We start from the raw sequence: 17,306 nt of genomic DNA on the forward strand, positions 1-17,306 counted from the left end.
GACTCCCTGGCTCTAGAGCACAGACTCACTGCTGTTGTGGCACAACCACTGAGTGAGTTGCTCAGTTAGTTGGTCCCCGGCATATGGGATCTTCCCAGACCAGGGTTCAAACCCGTGTCTCCTGCATTAATTGATAATTGCAATAATTGATAATTATTGAACTGATTGATGATTATTGGATGAACCCATGTCTCCTGCACAGACTGATAATTATTGAATCGATTTATAATTACTGCATTGATTGATAATTATTGAATGTCTCCTGCATTGCAGGCAGATTCTTTACCACTGAGCCACCAGTGAAGCCCCCAAACTTCATTTACACTGCCCTCTACATAGTAGACACTTAAATATTGAATAAATCAAAGTAGATTTACATACACTGATTCTGTCTTTTTAACTGCGAGCTGCTACAGTGGGCGAAGCCCAAAAGGCAGGTTTGAATCCAAACTCCGATTTCAGTAATTTCAGATTTGAAGAATGAGGTTTTTTCTAACCCTTCACAGAAAATACCAGTGATACCTTTGATGAGGCTAGTTAATGGCAGATAATGATGTACATTATCAGGAAGTCAGGAATGTGGATTGGATCCTGCTAAGTTGCCTGAAGGACCAGTGAGTGGCTCAGAAGCCACTGCCCCATTTAAGTGCCTCCCTTCCTCACTCCTGAAAATTTCCCTTTTGGTATGTTTCCCTTTGCAACGTGAACTAGGGATTGTGTGCTTATTATTAATAGTGTATGGTTACCTGGCCTTAGCTAATGTTTTGTTGTTAGCCCCACAGGAAGACTTCATTAGTTGATACTTTAAAAAGCAAAGTATCTACCTTTCAGCTAAATATTAAAATAGTTTTTCTAATTAATAATGACAACAAAAAAATCTTCAATATATATTACATGAAAAATTACATAAAAATATCAAAATATGTGTACAGTGGTAAATACATGAATGTATCTAAAATATATGTTTGTCCATACATGGATATGCAAAGGAAAAGGTTTGGAAGGATGTCCCCAGTTGGGCATCTGTGAGCAGAAAATTAGGAATGGTTTTATTTAAAATGTTGATAACAAGCAACTACTCAGGAATTACTTTCACAATCTGTTTTTTTGTTTTTGTTTTTTTTAATTAAAAAGGAAAAGCATCCCTGGTGGCTTAGTGATAAAAATCTGCCTGCCAGTGCAGGGGACACAGGTTCAATCCCTGATCCAGAAGGATCTCACATGCTCCAGAGCAACTAAGCCCTTGAGCCACGGCTGTTGAGCTTGTGCTCCAGAGCTGGGGAACCGCAAGTACTGACGCCCACTCACCCTAGAGCCCAAGCTCCAGGACAAGAGAAACCACCGCAGTGAGAAGCCCACGCACCACAGCTAGAGGGGAGCAAGTATTATAGGGACTTCCCTGGTGGTCCAGTGGGTGAGAATCCACCTTGCAGTGCAGGGATGTGGGTTCAGTCCCTGGTCGGGGAACTAAGGTCCCACATGCCTGGGAGCAACTAAGACTGTGCAGCACAACTAAAGAGTCCATGCGCTGCAACGGAAGAGCCCTCATGCTGAAACAGATGCATGCAGCCAAATAAATACTTTCCAAAAGAAATTCTGTGTTTAATGTTCCCTATGACTGAATCTTGCCATCAAAGTGCCAAATGTTTAAGTTTTGTTAGCAATTTAAAGAAAAATTATTTAGAAATGATTTTACATATTTCCTCATCTTAAAACAAGTCTATTAAGTATAGTTTACCTTTTTCTTGATGACAAGACTTGATTTGTATCTGACTGTGACTGCATGGACTATAGCCCATCAGGCTCCTCTGTCCATGGAATTTTTCAGACAAGAACACTGGAGTGGGTTACCATTTCCTGCTCCAGGGGATCTTCCCAACCCAGGGACGGAACTCAAGTCTCTTGTGTCTCCTGCGTTCTTTGCCACCGTGCCACCTGGGAAGCCCAGTTGCAGCACAGACTCTCTAGTTGTGGCTCTTGGGCTTAGTTTAGTTGTTCCACGGGATGTGGGATCTTAGTTCCCCCACCAGGGATCAAACCCACATTTTTTGGTTGGGTTGTTTATTTTTTCTACTTAGTCTTTAATACCCACACACCTGAGACTTGGAAGACTACTTGTGTTTCCCTAGTTGCAATTAATTGCTTCCACATCTGTTCCTTTAGATCTCTGCTAATTAACCTGGGTCACATAAACACTTGTTTCTCACCTGTCTTTAGACCTTAAACTCCTTAAGGGAGGGCCTCTATTACAAGTTTCTTGGATAGCACCTAGAAATGCATTTAATTGTAAGTAACCAAACTAATGGCACCCCACTCCAGTACTCTTGCCTGGAAAATCTCATGGACGGCGGAGCCTGGTAGGCTGCAGTCCATGGGGTCGCTAAGAGTCGGGCACGACTGAGCGACTTCACTTTGACTTTTCACTTTCGTGCATTGGAGAAGGAAGTGGCAACCCACTCCAGTGTTCTTGCCTGGAGAATCCCAGGGACAGGGGAGCCTGGTGGGCTGCCGTCTATGGGGTCCCACAGAGTCGGACACGACTGAAGTGACTTAGCAGCAGTAGCAGCAGCAGCAACCAAACTAAGAGAGCTTTAAACAAAGACGGATATATTCTTCTCACATAAAAGATGCCAGAGGCTGCCAGTGTTGGTTCAGCCCCTCCGTAGTACCATCTAGGACAGATTCTTGGCCTTTGCTCTCTGCCATTCCAAGTATGGCTCTCATATTCAGGCTTATTATCAAATGGATGACTTTTTTTTTAAAGAATGTTAAGACTTTGATAACATTTTAAGATAAACTTTAGATAAAAGTCCTCCTTTGAAGTCAGAATGCAGAACTAGTTGCAAGTGCATCAGGCCCTTTTATCAGGAGGAGGGAAGGCTGTCGTACCTGAAACCAACCTGTCAGACTGGTCTCACTGGACTCCAGTGACACCTGGCACATAGTAAGTGAGCAGGAATATTTGAAAAATGGCTTCGAAGCTCCCTGAGGGCGGTACAAGGCTCTTTGCTGGCATCAGGAATTCACAGATGGCCGGGGTTTTTAATGTATGTCTGTCTGTTTTTCCTGGTCTCTTGTTTTATCCTCCCTGTCTTGTTGACACTGTCGTTCTTTGTGTCCTTGCTTCTGTCCTGCTGCCTTATTTTTGTTTGTTTTTTTGCCTTTTTTTTACACCTTGTTAAGAGCTGAAGGAGTGAAGCGCTTGAGGCTTTGAGCTTTCCTCTCTCTTCCCTATTCTGAATTCATGCCTGAGTGGATGACAGTTTAAATTGCCAGAAGCTTGACAGCCAGTTATGTACTGTATTACTGTGCTATCTGTATTGCTATGCTAGACATCGCTGCATCACACAAATGTTAACAGTAGAGTTAGCATTCTTTCATTTAGGAAACATTTGCTGAGCACATATTATGTAAGTCCCCTTGTTAAGAAGTGGAATAAACAAAAAAAAAAGTGAATAAACAGAAGAATAAACAGAACTGAATAAACAAAAGTAGTATTTTTATTGGCTAATTACAAATTGCTGCCATGATCATTAGCATTAATATAGTTAATTTACTTCAGTCTATCTGACTTTTTTCTCTTAAGTGAAGTTGCTCAGTCGTATCCGACTCTGCAACCAGGTAGATTGTAGCCCGCTGGGCTCCTCTGTCCATGGGATTCTCTAGGCAAGAATGGGTTGCCATTTCCTTCTCCAGGGGTTCTTCCCAACCCAGGGATCAAACCTGCATGTGTCCCACATTGCAGGCAGACTCTTAACCCTCTGAGCCACCAGTGAAGCCCTAGCTTAAATAGAGAACATCTGCATTAATCTTGGGTTTTAATATGCATTTTGTTTGTAATATTTAATGATTTTACCCTTTGCGAGGGCCACTGTGAATATATAATTGGAAATGGTTTAGAAGATGGGAATCCCCAAAGCCTTCTGGATGAACTTGGGTTTTCTGTGTGACCTAGGAAAAGAGCATACTTAAGAGTCAAGGGCTGGGCCCTCGCTAACTCTGTGGGCTTCAACTTCCCAATCTGTGACAGGAGAGGAATTGGACTAGAGAACCTCCAGGGTGTTTTTCAGCTCTTAAATGTTAGTGTTTTGTTCTTTCTAGAGCATATACATTACTTTCATACCTACATAATTGCTAGAAATGTGATGGATTTTTCATGTCGTACTGCGTTTTCAACCAGTCTGCAAACAATCCAAAAACAAAATACACTCAGTTGTTTGTTGTTGTTATAGCCGTAATTTTATTATTTTTTCCAATACTCCTTTTCTCATTGAGATACAAATTACATCTTTCAGCACAATCAAGCTATAGGCCATTTTTATCACCCCAGAAAATCTGCTTGATCTTTTAAACAGAAATTTCAATATTTATACTATTCTATAGGTAGATTAAGTAGGAACCTCTGTGGTTTAGGATTTGAGTTATGTCATTCTGCATATTGTTTTTATTAGCTTCTTGGTGATAATTATCACATTGTTAAAACTCCCAAACGGCACCATTAAAAGTTCCCGCAGATTATGTTCATGAAAAGAAAAACCATTTTGTTCTAAATCTGATTTTCTTTAATGTTACTTGGTCTAAAACAGAAAATGAGCTGTCAGACGGTGAAGATGGTAGAATTGTTGAGATTCATTCTTTCAAGGACTGAAATATATTTTCACAGTTGCATTAAAACTTCCAAAAGTATATATTTTGATGTCTTCTGAAGCAGATTACTGTTTGTTGATTTAGTGCCATGAGGCTTAATGATTTACACTCTGATTTTGGGGACCATCCTATGTACATTGGTATCATTGCAAATCAAACTGTTTTAGCACTACTATTTGAATGACTAAGGTTTCCTTTAAACTTCTGGGTCTGCTTTTTTGTATTTTTCTCCCATGAGTAGAGACTTCTTCCTCTGCTGTGCTGCTTTGCACATCCCCTGTACCTCCTTTTTAATGTATTAACTCCTGTTAGACGTAAACTTTGCAGGTAGTCTCCTGGGTGACTTGTGAAGACAATCTGTTTATCTCATTCTTTTTCATTTCTAATTTGTGTGTGTTTTATAACATATAATATCAACATAGTAGTATATGTTTGTAATATCTAAATAAATAATGGGTTTCAGGTACTTTTTTTTTTTAATACTAGAGGTAATACTAGATCAAAGAAGACTCGGTTCAGTTCAGTTTAGCTGCTAAGTTGTGTCCAACTCTTTGCAACCCCATAGACCGCAGCACGCCAGGCATCCCTGTCCATCACCAACTCCCAGAGTTAACTCAAACTCAAGTCCATTGACTCGGTGATGCCATCCAACCATCTCATCCTCTGTCGTCCCCTTCTCCTCCCGCCTTCAATCTTTCCCAGCATCAGGGTCTTTTCACAGAGTCAGTTCTTCTACTAAGCTGGAAAACAGATAATTTCTTCACTGTTTTCTGATTGCTCTTTCGGGAGTTCCTTTTTCCTTTTTTTATGCAAGCACCAGGTTTTCATGGACGCAGTGTTCTTTCTTGTCCGAGAATATATAGTTCTTTGATGTTCTCTACTATTCCCTATGCTCTCTGTATCTTTTAAATTTCTTTGTTATTTTAGTTTGGTCTGTTGTTATAGACTTATTGTAAATAATTATCCAGATTTGGCTTTTCATATTTGAGTGAGGCATAAAAAACTAGTTAGAAGAGTTGTGTAGGGCTTGTCCCCTGATGGGCTTCCCAGAAAAGGGTTCTTCTGTTGGGAGATTGAAGTCTGACAGTTAGGATGTTAGAGCTAAATGAGGGAAGACAGGTGTCTTGGGGTAAAGAAGGGAAACTTCTTTTTAATCTCTGTGGTTTTAGTCCAACACCTCATGCTTTTTTTTTTCCATTTGCCTTTTGTCTAGACCTCTCCAGAGGCTAAACTTCACTTGTTCTGTCCTCATTGAGGGAAAATGGTTGCCTGGCTGTGCTGGGTGGGATTCTGGAAACCTAACTACTTGGCACATTTCTAATGTGTGTGTGTGTGTGTGTTAGTCACTCAGTCATGTTCAACTCTTTGCAGCCCCATGGACTATAAACCCCCAGGCTCCTCTGTCCATGGGATTCTCCAGGCAAGAATACTGGAATGGGTTCCATTCCCTTCTCCACACCCTTTCTGAGGTGCTTCACATTCCTAAGCTTTTTCAAGACTGTAGGTCAGATCACTTGACTTCAACTATGACTACTGCAGCCACTTAACGAAGCAGAGGAGAGGAGAACTTCAGCATTTGTCATACTCTCCCTTCCTGTATTATGATCTCATTTCATGACAGAGTTTGGTTTCTGTTTTTATTCTCTTTGTTTGGAGTAATTCTTTAAAAAGTGCATTATAAAGTAGTCAAGGCGACTCAGGAAATCAAAAATGTTTATTTTTAGTTTGCCTTTTTTTTTAATAGACTGTACTTATCCATAATACATTCATGTACATGAAAGAATCTGAAAGTATATATACCAGTGTTAGTAGTAGTTACACATGGGGGGTGAGTTGAGTGTTTGTTTGTTTCATCTTTTGTTTATATTTATGGTTTTCATAATGACCTCTGTTGTATAATAAGAAAAAGATTTCAGAGTTCCTTGTGATTTCATTGATACCTGAAACTTGTTTCTGTTTTTATTTTTCAGATTAACGAAATATATTGTGTTACTGTGTTTCACTAAATTTCTGAAGGCTGTTGGACTTTTTGAATCATATGATCTCCTGAAAGTCGTTCACGTTGTTCAGTTCATTTTTATATTAAAACTTGGGTGAGTGTGTACAGTTCTTTTTTTCCTTAATGTTTTTTAATGTCTGAAAATTCTGTTAACTGAGGATCTTTAGGAAGTTTTATGTAAAATATTTTGTGCATTTTATTCCTCCTGAAAAGTATTTGAGTTATACATATATATATTTTAAAGATAGACTATCTAAGGTTAGAGATAACAGGCTGGATTAAAAAAAAAAAAAAAAAAAGAATTGTCACACTCTATTAGCTTGCCAAAACATCAACTTTTACTTTAGTTTGTGTTAATGTGTGAAGGGATACCCCACAACCAAGGTAAGAGAAACCCCAGTAAGACAGTAGGCGCTGAGAGAGGGCAGCAGAGGGCAGACAGACTAAAACCACAGTCACAGACAGTTAGCCAATCTGATCACATGGACCACAGCCTTGTCTAACTCAATGAAACTAAACCATGCCATGTAGGGCCACCCAAGACAGACGGGTCATGGTGGAGAGTTCTGACAAAATGTGCTGCACTGGAGAAGGGAATGGCAAGCCACCTCAGTATTCCTGTCTTGAGAACCCCATGAACAGTATGAAGAGGCAAAAAGATAGGACACTGAAAGATGAACTCCCCAGGTTGGTAAGTGCCCAATATGCTACTGGAGATCAGTGGAGAAATAACTCCAGAAAGAATAAAGGGACGGAACCAAAGCAAAAACACCCAGTTGTGGATGTGACTGGTGATAGAAGCAAGGTCCGATGCTGTAAAGAGCAATATTGCATAGGAACCTGGAATGTCAGCTCCATGAATCAAGGCAAATTGGAAGTGGTCAAACAAGGTGGCAAGAGTGAATGTCGACATTCTAGGAATCAGCGAGCTAAAATGGACTGGAATGGGTGAATTTAACTCAGATGACCATTATACCTACTACTGTGGGCAGGAATCCCTTAAAGGAAATGGAGTAGCCATCATGGTCAACAAAGCAGTCCCAAATGCAGACTTGGATGCAATCTCAAAACGACAGAATGGTCTCTGTTTGTTTCCAAGGCAAACCATTCAATATCACAGTAATCCAAGTCTATGCCCTGACCAGTAACGCTGAAGAAGCTGAAGTTAAATAGTTCTGTGAAGACCTACAAGACCGTCTAGAACTAACGCCCAAAAAAGATGTCGTTTTCATTGTAGGGGCCTGGAATGCAAAATTAGGAAGTCAAGGAACACCTGAAGTAACAGGCAAATTTGGCCTTGGAGTACAGAATGAAGCAGGGCAAAGACTAATAGCGTTTTGCCAAGAGAACGCACTGGTCATACAAAGCACCCTCTTCCAACAACACAAGAGAAGACTCTACACATGGAAATCACTAGATGGCCAACAGGGAAATCAGATTGATTATATTCTTTGCAGCCAAAGATGGAGAAACTCTATACAGTCAGCAAAAAACAAGACCACGAGCTGACTGTGGCTCAGATCATGAATTCCTTATTGCCCAATTCAGACTTAAATTGAAGAAAGTAGGGAAAACCACTAGACTATTCAGGTATGACCTAAATCAAATCCTTTATGAAAAGTGGAAGTGACAAATAGATTTAAGGGACTAGATCTGATAGAGTGCAAATAGATTTAAGAGACTAGATCTGATAGAGTGCCTGAAGAACTATGGACCAAGATTCGTGACATTGTACAGGAGACAGGGAACAAGACCATCCCCAAGAAAAAGAAATGCAAAAAAGCAAAATGGCTGTCTGAGGAGGCCTTACAAATAGCTATGAAAAGAAGAGAAGCGAAAGGCAAAGGAGAAAAGGAAAGAGATACCCATTTGAATGCAGAGTTCCAAAGAATAGCAAGAAGAGATAAGAAAGCCTTCTTCAGTGATCAGTGCAAAGAAATAGAGGAAAAGAATAGAATGGGAAAGAATAGAAATCTCTTCAAGAAAATTAGAGATACCAAGGGAACATTTCATGCAGAGATGGGCTCGATAAAGGACAGAAATGGTATGGACCTAACAGAAACAGAAGATATTAAGAAGAGGTGGCAAGAATACACAGAAGAACTGTACAAAAAAGATCTTCACAACCCAGATCTTCACACGATGGTGTGATCACTGACCTAGAGCCAGACATCCTGGAATGTGAAGTCAAGTGAGCCTTAGGAAGCATCAATACAAACAAAGCTAGTGGAGGTGATGGAATTTCAGTTGAGCTATTTCAAATCCTAAAAGATGATGCTGTGAAAATTCTGCACTCAATGTGCCAGAAAATTTGGAAAACTTAGCAGTGGCCACAGGACTAGAAAAGGTCAGTTTTCATTCCAATCCCAAAGAAAGGCAATGCCAAAGAATGCTCAAACTACTGCATAATTCCACTCATCTCAACGCTAGCAAAGTAATGCTCAAGGTTCTCCAAGCCAGGCTTCAGCAATATGTGAACCATGAACTTCCAGATGTTCAAGCTGGATTTAGAAAAGGCTGAGGAACCAGAGATCAAATTGCCGACATCTGCTGGATCATCAAAAAAGCAAGAAAGTTCCAGAAAAACATCTATTTCTGCTCTATTGACTATGCCAAAGCCTTTGACTGTGTGGATCACAACAAACTGTGGAAAATTCTTCAAGAGATGGGAATACCAGACCACCTGACCTGCCTCTTGAGAAATCTGTATGCAGGTCAGGAAGCAACTGTCCAGTTAGAACTGGACATGGAACAACAGACTGGTTCCAAATAGGAAAAGGAGTACAGCAAGGCTGTATTTTGTCACCCTGCTTATTTAACTTATATGCACAGTACATCATTAGAAACGCTGGGCTGGATGAAGCACAAGCTGGAATCAAGATTGCCGGGAGAAATATCAATCACCTCAGATATGCAGATGACACCACCCATATGGCAGAAAATGAAGAAGAACTAAAGAGCCTCTTGATGAAAGTGAAAGAGGAGAGTAAAAAAGTTGGCTTAAAGCTCAACATTCAGAAAACTAAAATCATGGCATCCAGTCCCATCACTTTATGGCAAATAGATGGGGAAACAGTGACTGACTTTATTTTTTTGGGCTCCAAAATCACTGCAGATGGTGACTGCAGTAATGAAATTAAAAGACACTTACGAGAGTTGGACTGTGAAGAAAGCTGAGCACTGAAGAATTGATGCTTCTGAACTGTGGTGTTGGAGAAGACTCTTGAGTCCCTTGGACTGCAAGGAGATCCAACCAGTCCATTCTGAAGGAGATCAGCCCTGGGATTCCTTTGGAAGGAATGATGCTAAGGCTGAAACTCTAGTACTTTGGCCACCTCATGCGAAGAGTTGACTCATTGGAAAAGACTCTGATGCTGGGAGGGATTGGGGGTAGGAGGAGAAGAGGACGACAGAGGATGAGATGGCTGGATGGCATCACTGACTCGATGGACGTAAGTCTGAGTGAACTCCAGGAGTTGGTGGTGGACAGGGAGGCCTGGTGTGCTGCGATTCATGGGATCGCAAAGAGTTGGACATGACTGAACGACTGAACTGAACTGAACTCCTTGGAAGGGAAGTTATGACCAACCTAGATAGCATATTGAAAAGCAGAGACATTGCCAACAAAGGTCCATCTAGTCAAATCTATGGCTTTTCCAGTAGTCATGTATAGACGTGAGAGTTGGACTGTAAAGAAAGCTGAGTGCCAAAGAATTGATGGTTTTGAACTATGGTGTTGAAGAAGACTCTTGAGAATCCCTTGGACTGCAAGGAGACCCAACTGGTCCATCTTAAAGGAGATCAGTCCTGGGTGTTCACTAGAAGAACTGATGTTGAAGCTGAAACTCTAATACTTTGGCCACCTGATGGGAAGAGCTGAACTGATGTTGAAGCTGAAACTCTAATACTTTGGCCACCTGATGGGAAGAGCTGACTCATTTGAAAAAACCTTGATGCTGGGAAAGATTGAGGGCAGGAGGAGAAGTGGATGACAGAGGATGAGATTGTTGGATGGCATCACCAACTCAATGGACATGAGTTTGGGTTAACTCCGAGAGTTGGTGATGGACAGGGAGGCCTGGCGTGCTGCAGTCTATGGGGTCACAAAGAGTCGGACACGACTGAGCAACTGAACTAGACTGAATGCAGTTTTTGCAAATTTAATGTCTGGCTTAATAGAACACAGCTGGATTCCCACATCTGAGTCAGCATTCAGTCGGTTACAGTCAGCATTCAACTGCTTACGGTTGCAGTATCCCACATGAACTAGCCTCTGAAAAGCTCTCCTGTACAGCCCTGAGAGAATAAGAGTAAAAAGAGTAAATAATATCTAAATACTTCTTTAAAAATAGTGTGACCTCACAGCTTCCTAAAAGGGCCTCAGGGGCCCTAGGGATTCCCAGACCATCCTACTGGGGTAGTCTAACCTTCCAGCTGGCATGGAATGTCACCTGAGCCTTGTCTGGGCACAGATGGTCCTCATTTTCCAAGTTGAACCACACTGGTCTGTGTTCACTATATGTCCCTTCGTAATATAGGGTAGGCTTGAAAAGAAAGTGAAAATATTAGTCGCTCAGTCATGTCTGACTCTGCAACCTCATGGACTGTAGCCCGCCAGGCTCTTCCGTCCATGGGATTTTCCAGGCAAGAATACTGCAGTGGGTTGCCATTTCCTTCTCCAGAGGATCTTCCTGATCCAGCAGTCTAACCTGGGTCTCCTGTGTTGCAGGCAGACTCCTTACTATCTGAGCCACCAGGGAAGGGCCCGCTTACAGTATACCTTTTACATTATTCTGCAGGTAGTAAGAAATTGTAAAAGTGCGCAGGACCTTGTGAGTGATGGTGACCAACCTCTGTATTAACACAAGTTGTTACACTCCTGGCAGTATAATTTTAGTAATAATGAAAAGTGGTTCTTGACTAGGAAATTTTAAGCACCAGTTATATGTATTTTTAATAACTATTTTGGGTATGTGAAAGGTAGGGTATATAATTAGTACTTTCTTCAGTTCTATTTCAAGATTTGTTATTACTAAATTTTTGAGAAGGTAGGAATTATTTTCTTTGGTATTTCAGAGTATAAAAAAATATCAAGGGTTCTTTTGTGGCTTGTAAACTGGGTTTTAAAGGCCATTACAAAAGAAAGAAGAGTTCCCAAGACATCATGGCGGAAGCCTTATTAAAATAAGTGGTGTTCTCTAGTATAATTTCTTTAGAGGCTAACATATCCTTCAAGTTCTAATATATTTAAGTGTCTTTACTTTAAACCATACCTTGTATATAAGATTAATATTAATTTGTTAATATTTCAATATTCACAGGACTGCATTTTTTATGGTTTTGTTTCAAAAGCCTTTTTCTTCTGGGAAAAGTATTACCAAACGCCAGGTAAGTCTTTTGCAGAATCCTTTTGTCCTAGAAGTAGACCAGGAGGCAGTGTTCTTTCCTTGATCAGGGTTACTTATTGAATGATTTTAGGTGCACAGCAGAACATTTCTAGAGTTAACTTGCTCTTGACTTAGCTTTTCAGAACTGAGGCTTTAAGAGTAAACTATAAAGTGCTAAGATAATGAAGTATTTAAAAATGTAGTATAGAGTAGAAAATGTCTCAAGCATCCATATAATTATTTTCTTTAATACACAATCCATATTTTGAAAAGATTTACAAATCAGGCATGTAGACATGCCCACAAGACTAGGATAGATGTCACTGGGGAACAGATTAAGCATAAGGGTTAAGAACAAGGCATTTGGAGTCAGTCAGATTCTTGGCTGTTATAGTTACTAACTCTGACTTAAATTAAGTTACTTAATTTCTTTACCTTCAGTTTCTCACCTGAAAATGCAGATGGTAATGCTTTCCTAATGAAGCTATGAGGAATAAATGGATTAAAATATGTAAAGTTCTTTAAATAGTGCTGGACATGTTGTGAGTGCTAAGTTGCTTCAGACTCTCTGCAGTCCAGTGGACTGTAGCCTGCCAGGCTCCTCTGTCCATGGGGATTCTCCAGGGAAGAATACTGGAGTGGGTTGCCATGCCCTCCTCCAGGGCATCTTCCAAACTCAGGGATCAAGCCTGCATTTCTTACATCTCCTACATTGGCAGCCGGGTTCTTTACCACTAGTGCCACCTGGGGAAACCCAAGCAGTGAGTGTGCAGTGCATACTAGCCGTCTCCCTTGTCATCACTATTATTTTCTTTAAGCATCTGAGGTTCAGGATGCATACCCAGAAATGTCCTACATTCTGCATAATCATCTCACATTACCACCTCTTTGGACAGCACTTATACCCTACTACATGTTTGCTTTATGCCACAACTTAGAAACCTGTGCTGTGGTTTTTTATTAGAAAGAAATTTAAGTACCTCTGTTTTAGAGGACCAAGAACATTTTTTAAAACAGGATTAATTTTTAAACCCCATCTTAACTCCCCACCCCCCGCCCTGCCCTGCCCTCTTTTCAAATAATTGGAGAATTGAGTATTCCTGCTGGAGAAGAATTTGAAGACTAAAACATTTTATGTTCCTGGCAAACTGGTGAGAACTAATGTAAAAAATGGAGAAAATTGTACTATATAGAAAAAGATTTCAGGATCTAGCACCAGAGAAGAATATAGAAAATGCAAAACAGAGTAATATCTTGCAAATCTAGATTTAGTCAAGACGTCTTAATAATTTCTGCTTCATTTCAAAATATGTAATTATTTGGCCTTTAAAATATTTGTGTTACCATTATCTTCCCCTATGTGTTTTGTTTAAGATGTTGAGATATCTGGCGAAACATGACTGAAATTTCTAATTTTTTGTTTCCATTTGTAGTGGATCAAAATATTTAAACACGCGATGGCTGGGTGTGTCATTTCACTCTTGTGGTTTTTTGGCCTCACGCTTTGTGGACCACTAAGGTAAATAGAAATGCGTGTTTTGAGTGTTTTTGTTTCTTCATTTTGAATATTAGTTTTTTGCCATTATGTTTTATGTCAAATTTTTTTGTCAGTTATATACAAATGCTTCTTTCACTTCGATAGCATTGGGTACAACTAAGTGAGTATACATGTATATTGAGGACCTGTTTAGTCTGTGGACCATTCTTTGTTGAATAGCATTAATCTATTGTTCATGATCTGTCATAGACATTTTACTAGAGTCCACCAAACAGTTTCAGAAAAATTTTAGCATAAATGGCTTTTTTGTTATTCATTGATTATATCCATTTCAGCAGCTGATTTTAGAGATGAAAAGTCTAAAATGGTAAATAAAATCAGCCGATAACGAGGAGAGCAGAATCTTTTAAAAATGCTCTCCTCCCAACTCTGAAAGTCCTGTAGTACCACAGAAGATGTGTGAAAGGCATGGTCATAAACAAACGCCTTGGAAATAGTGTGCCGGTCGTCAGATTTAAGATGCGTTAACTCGCGTTTCATATTCCCCAAGTCTATATAGATTCTTTTATGTAAATTGGTCAGTTCAGGGGGCAATAATGCTTTAGGGCCACCTAATTTAATAAGAATTTGATAGGTGCAACTGTGTCTAAGTCTTAATGTTTCTCTCTCAAAATTATAAGAAAAAAGTACCCTGCCATTGATGAGGGAGGAACATGGGGACAAGAAGCAAGTAAGCCGAAGGGTATTCTAAAGAAATTCTCTCAGGGTGATGGAGTGGACAGAGTAGAAAGTGATCAGTAAGACCTGCTTTGTGAAAAGGCTTTTCTCCTCTCCCAGCGAATAAAGGAGCTCTGGGTTGTCTCCCTTTAGCTTGTTTACCCTGTACTTTTCGAAAGAGGAATATATAGAACTCCACTGTCACATCGCTGTCCACGACGGCAGTAGGATCCTGGAGTGGTGGGAAAGCTGGCTGGAATTTCTCAGCTTGGGGAAAGCCTTTTCAGTTTATGTTTAAATATGACTGACTGATAATTTCTTACCCCTAAAGTGAGCCTGTGGTCTGTTTGTTACTAAATCACCATCACTGAGTGTCAGGGAAGGAAGGGGGAAAGTTGTTAATTGTTAATTCTTATTTGGCTCCTCATTTAGTCATCTGTTTCTGCCCTTACAGCCCTCAGTACCACCAGCTCCTCTGCCAGCGCTGCCCCTCTCATTCTTTTACTAAAATTGTCATTCAGTTTCTTGATCATAGACTTCTTTGGTGTTTCATAGCCTGTCTTATTTCAAGTTACTGTCATTCTGCTGATATATTTATTTTTTTAATTGTAATTTCCCAAATGTTAACAGAAGTGAAATAATCACTGCCATGTTTTCATTACAGATTTTTGAGTACAGAGGAAAAATGAAAATTGTCTTAATGAGAAGCTCAAGATCTGTAGATCCTATAAGCTCCCTTCAGCTGGCAATAATTTTTTAATATTTCATACATATAAAACAATAAATCTAAATAAATATGAACATTCATGTGTTCCCCCAAATAAAACCTTACCAGTTCTTCTGGTGCCTTATGAATCCCCCTCCTGATTAAATCCCTGTCTCTGGCTACCATCGGATGTAACCAGTATTTCTTTTTTGCAGATTTTTTACTTGATATGAATAGAATTACATTGCGTGTACTTTTGTGCAGCCTACTTTTTACATTCAGTGTTATGTTTGAGATTTGCTCATTTTGATGCATGTAGTGTGTGTGTATATATATACATATGTGTATATAGTTCTTTGAGTTTTATGTTAGTTTTTTGAAATCTAATTCATATACCATAAAATTCACTCTTTTTGTCTCAGTCCATTTGGGCTGCTGTAACAAAAATACCATGGGCTGGGTGACTTAAAAAAAGGCACATTTGTTTCTTATGATTCTGGAGGCCAGGAAGGCCAGGATCAAGGTACAGGTGACTGGATATGTGATGAGAGACCTCTTCCTGGTTCATAGAAAGCTGTCTTGTTTCTTCACTGTAACCTGACATAGCAGAAGGGGCAAGGGCGCTCCCTTTGGTCTCTTTTTATAAAGCCTTTAATCTCATTTATGAGGGTTTCACCCTCATAACCTTACGCACCTCTCAAAGGTGTTCCTTACCTCCTAATACCATCATGTTGGGGATTGAGTTTAACCTTGGGGAAGGGAGGGGGACACAAACATTCAGTCTGCAGCACTTCTAAAGTATACAATTCTGTATTTCTTAGAATTTGTGTATATTCATGGAATTTCCTTCATTTTTACCACTGTATAATAGTCCTTTGAATGGATACATTCTATATTATATTACCCATTCTCTTATCAGTGAGTAGTAAGGTTGTTTCCAGCTTAGGGATATTGCAAACAATGCTGGTATCTTATAAGTGTTTCCTGGTACATGTATATAAGAAATATGTATGATATAATCCTACAAGTAGTATTGTTAGATATTTATAGTTACAACCTTCTAAGATACATAATGACAGAATGTTTTCCAAGGCAGCTGTACATGTTTATTTTTTCCATAATGGTTTATGAAATCAAGGGGAAAGATGTTTTTTCTTCTCTCTTAATCCGGTTGAATTCCTGCTTCCTGATACAGATCAGACATACTTCATGAATTACGGTGCTTTATTTTGTAGGACCTTGCTGCTATTCGAGCACAGTGATATTGTTGTCATCTCACTGCTCAGTGTTTTGTTCACTAGTTCTGGAGGAGGACCAGCAAAGGTAGAATTTTCCGTTATTTGAAAATTGAAAGTATACAAGTAAAATATTATCCAAGGCAATAAAATAGTATATCCTTTCCCATTTAAAAGAATGCAGAGGCTTTTTGCTAATTATAAATTTTTCTCACAAGTCTTCTATTTTTTACTGTTTATTTTGAAATCATTATAAATTCCTGCATGTGTGTGTGTGTGTACTCAGTCATGTCCGACTCCTTGAAACCCCATGGGCTGCAGCCTGCCAGGCTGCTCTGTCCATGGAATTTTCCAGGCGAGAATACTGGAGTGGGTTGCTACTTCCTCCTCCAAGGGATCTTCCTGACCCAGGGATTGAACCCACATCTCCTGTGTCTCCTGCACTGCATATTCTTTACCACTGAGCCACCTGGGACCCTAGGAAGCTGCAAATACAGTACAGAGAGGTCCCTGTGGCTTTACTCAGTGTCAGCAGTAGCTTCTTACCAGCTCAAGTACACTGTCAAAACCAGGAAACCGACATCGGTACAACCCATAGACAGTATTCAGATTTCACCAGTTTTACATACACGCGTGTGTGCGTGTGTGTGTGTGTGTGTGTGTGTGTTTAGATTTGTTTAACCATCACCATAGTCAAAGATACAGAACTGATCAATCACTGCAAACATCTCCTTCACGCTTTACCCGAGCCCTCCCCTATTTCATTCTTAACTCCTGTACATCATTTTTGGAAAAGATGTCCCTAAAAACTTGTTATATTTAAAGTTTGATGAACATTTGCCAAGTAGGCAACCCTATTCATCTTATATAATTTAAGTATTAATCTATTTTTAGTAAATTTATCAATATGCAATTAAAAGTTCTTGCAGCTACAATACTTTGACTTACCAAATTAAATGCTTCCTGTGTTACACAGGAAAGGAGAAATAAAGGCAAATAAGCTATAATAGTCTCTTTTCTGAAAGGGACTTTCAGGCTCAGTAGTGAATAAAATAAAGTGACCAAAGCAATGTGCCAAATAGAGCGAAGTGAGTCTGCCCAGCTTGTACATTTCAGA

General features: G+C 39.8%; 1 protein-coding gene across 2 annotated transcripts in view; it reads left to right on the plus strand.

The window, feature by feature from the left end:
- The window catches only part of SLC30A5 (solute carrier family 30 member 5), a 32,283-nt gene that overhangs the window by 2,712 nt on the left and 12,265 nt on the right, over nt 1-17,306 (plus strand). For both annotated transcript variants that reach the window (XM_086362045.1, XM_086362044.1), the window contains exons 2-5: nt 6,618-6,740; nt 11,968-12,034; nt 13,467-13,552; nt 16,190-16,277. Coding sequence is in view for 1 of the 2 variants with exons in the window: in XM_086362044.1 (XP_086218170.1) it covers nt 6,618-6,740; nt 11,968-12,034; nt 13,467-13,552; nt 16,190-16,277 (364 nt within the window). In the remaining variant the exon portion in view is untranslated. The remainder of the gene's footprint in view (nt 1-6,617; nt 6,741-11,967; nt 12,035-13,466; nt 13,553-16,189; nt 16,278-17,306) is intronic.

This window comes from Bos grunniens, chromosome 20, assembly GCF_055505025.1.
Source record: "Bos grunniens cultivar Pamir isolate PY7600 chromosome 20, Bosgru_T2T1.0, whole genome shotgun sequence".
In the NCBI taxonomy this organism is placed as follows: domain Eukaryota; kingdom Metazoa; phylum Chordata; class Mammalia; order Artiodactyla; family Bovidae; genus Bos; species Bos grunniens.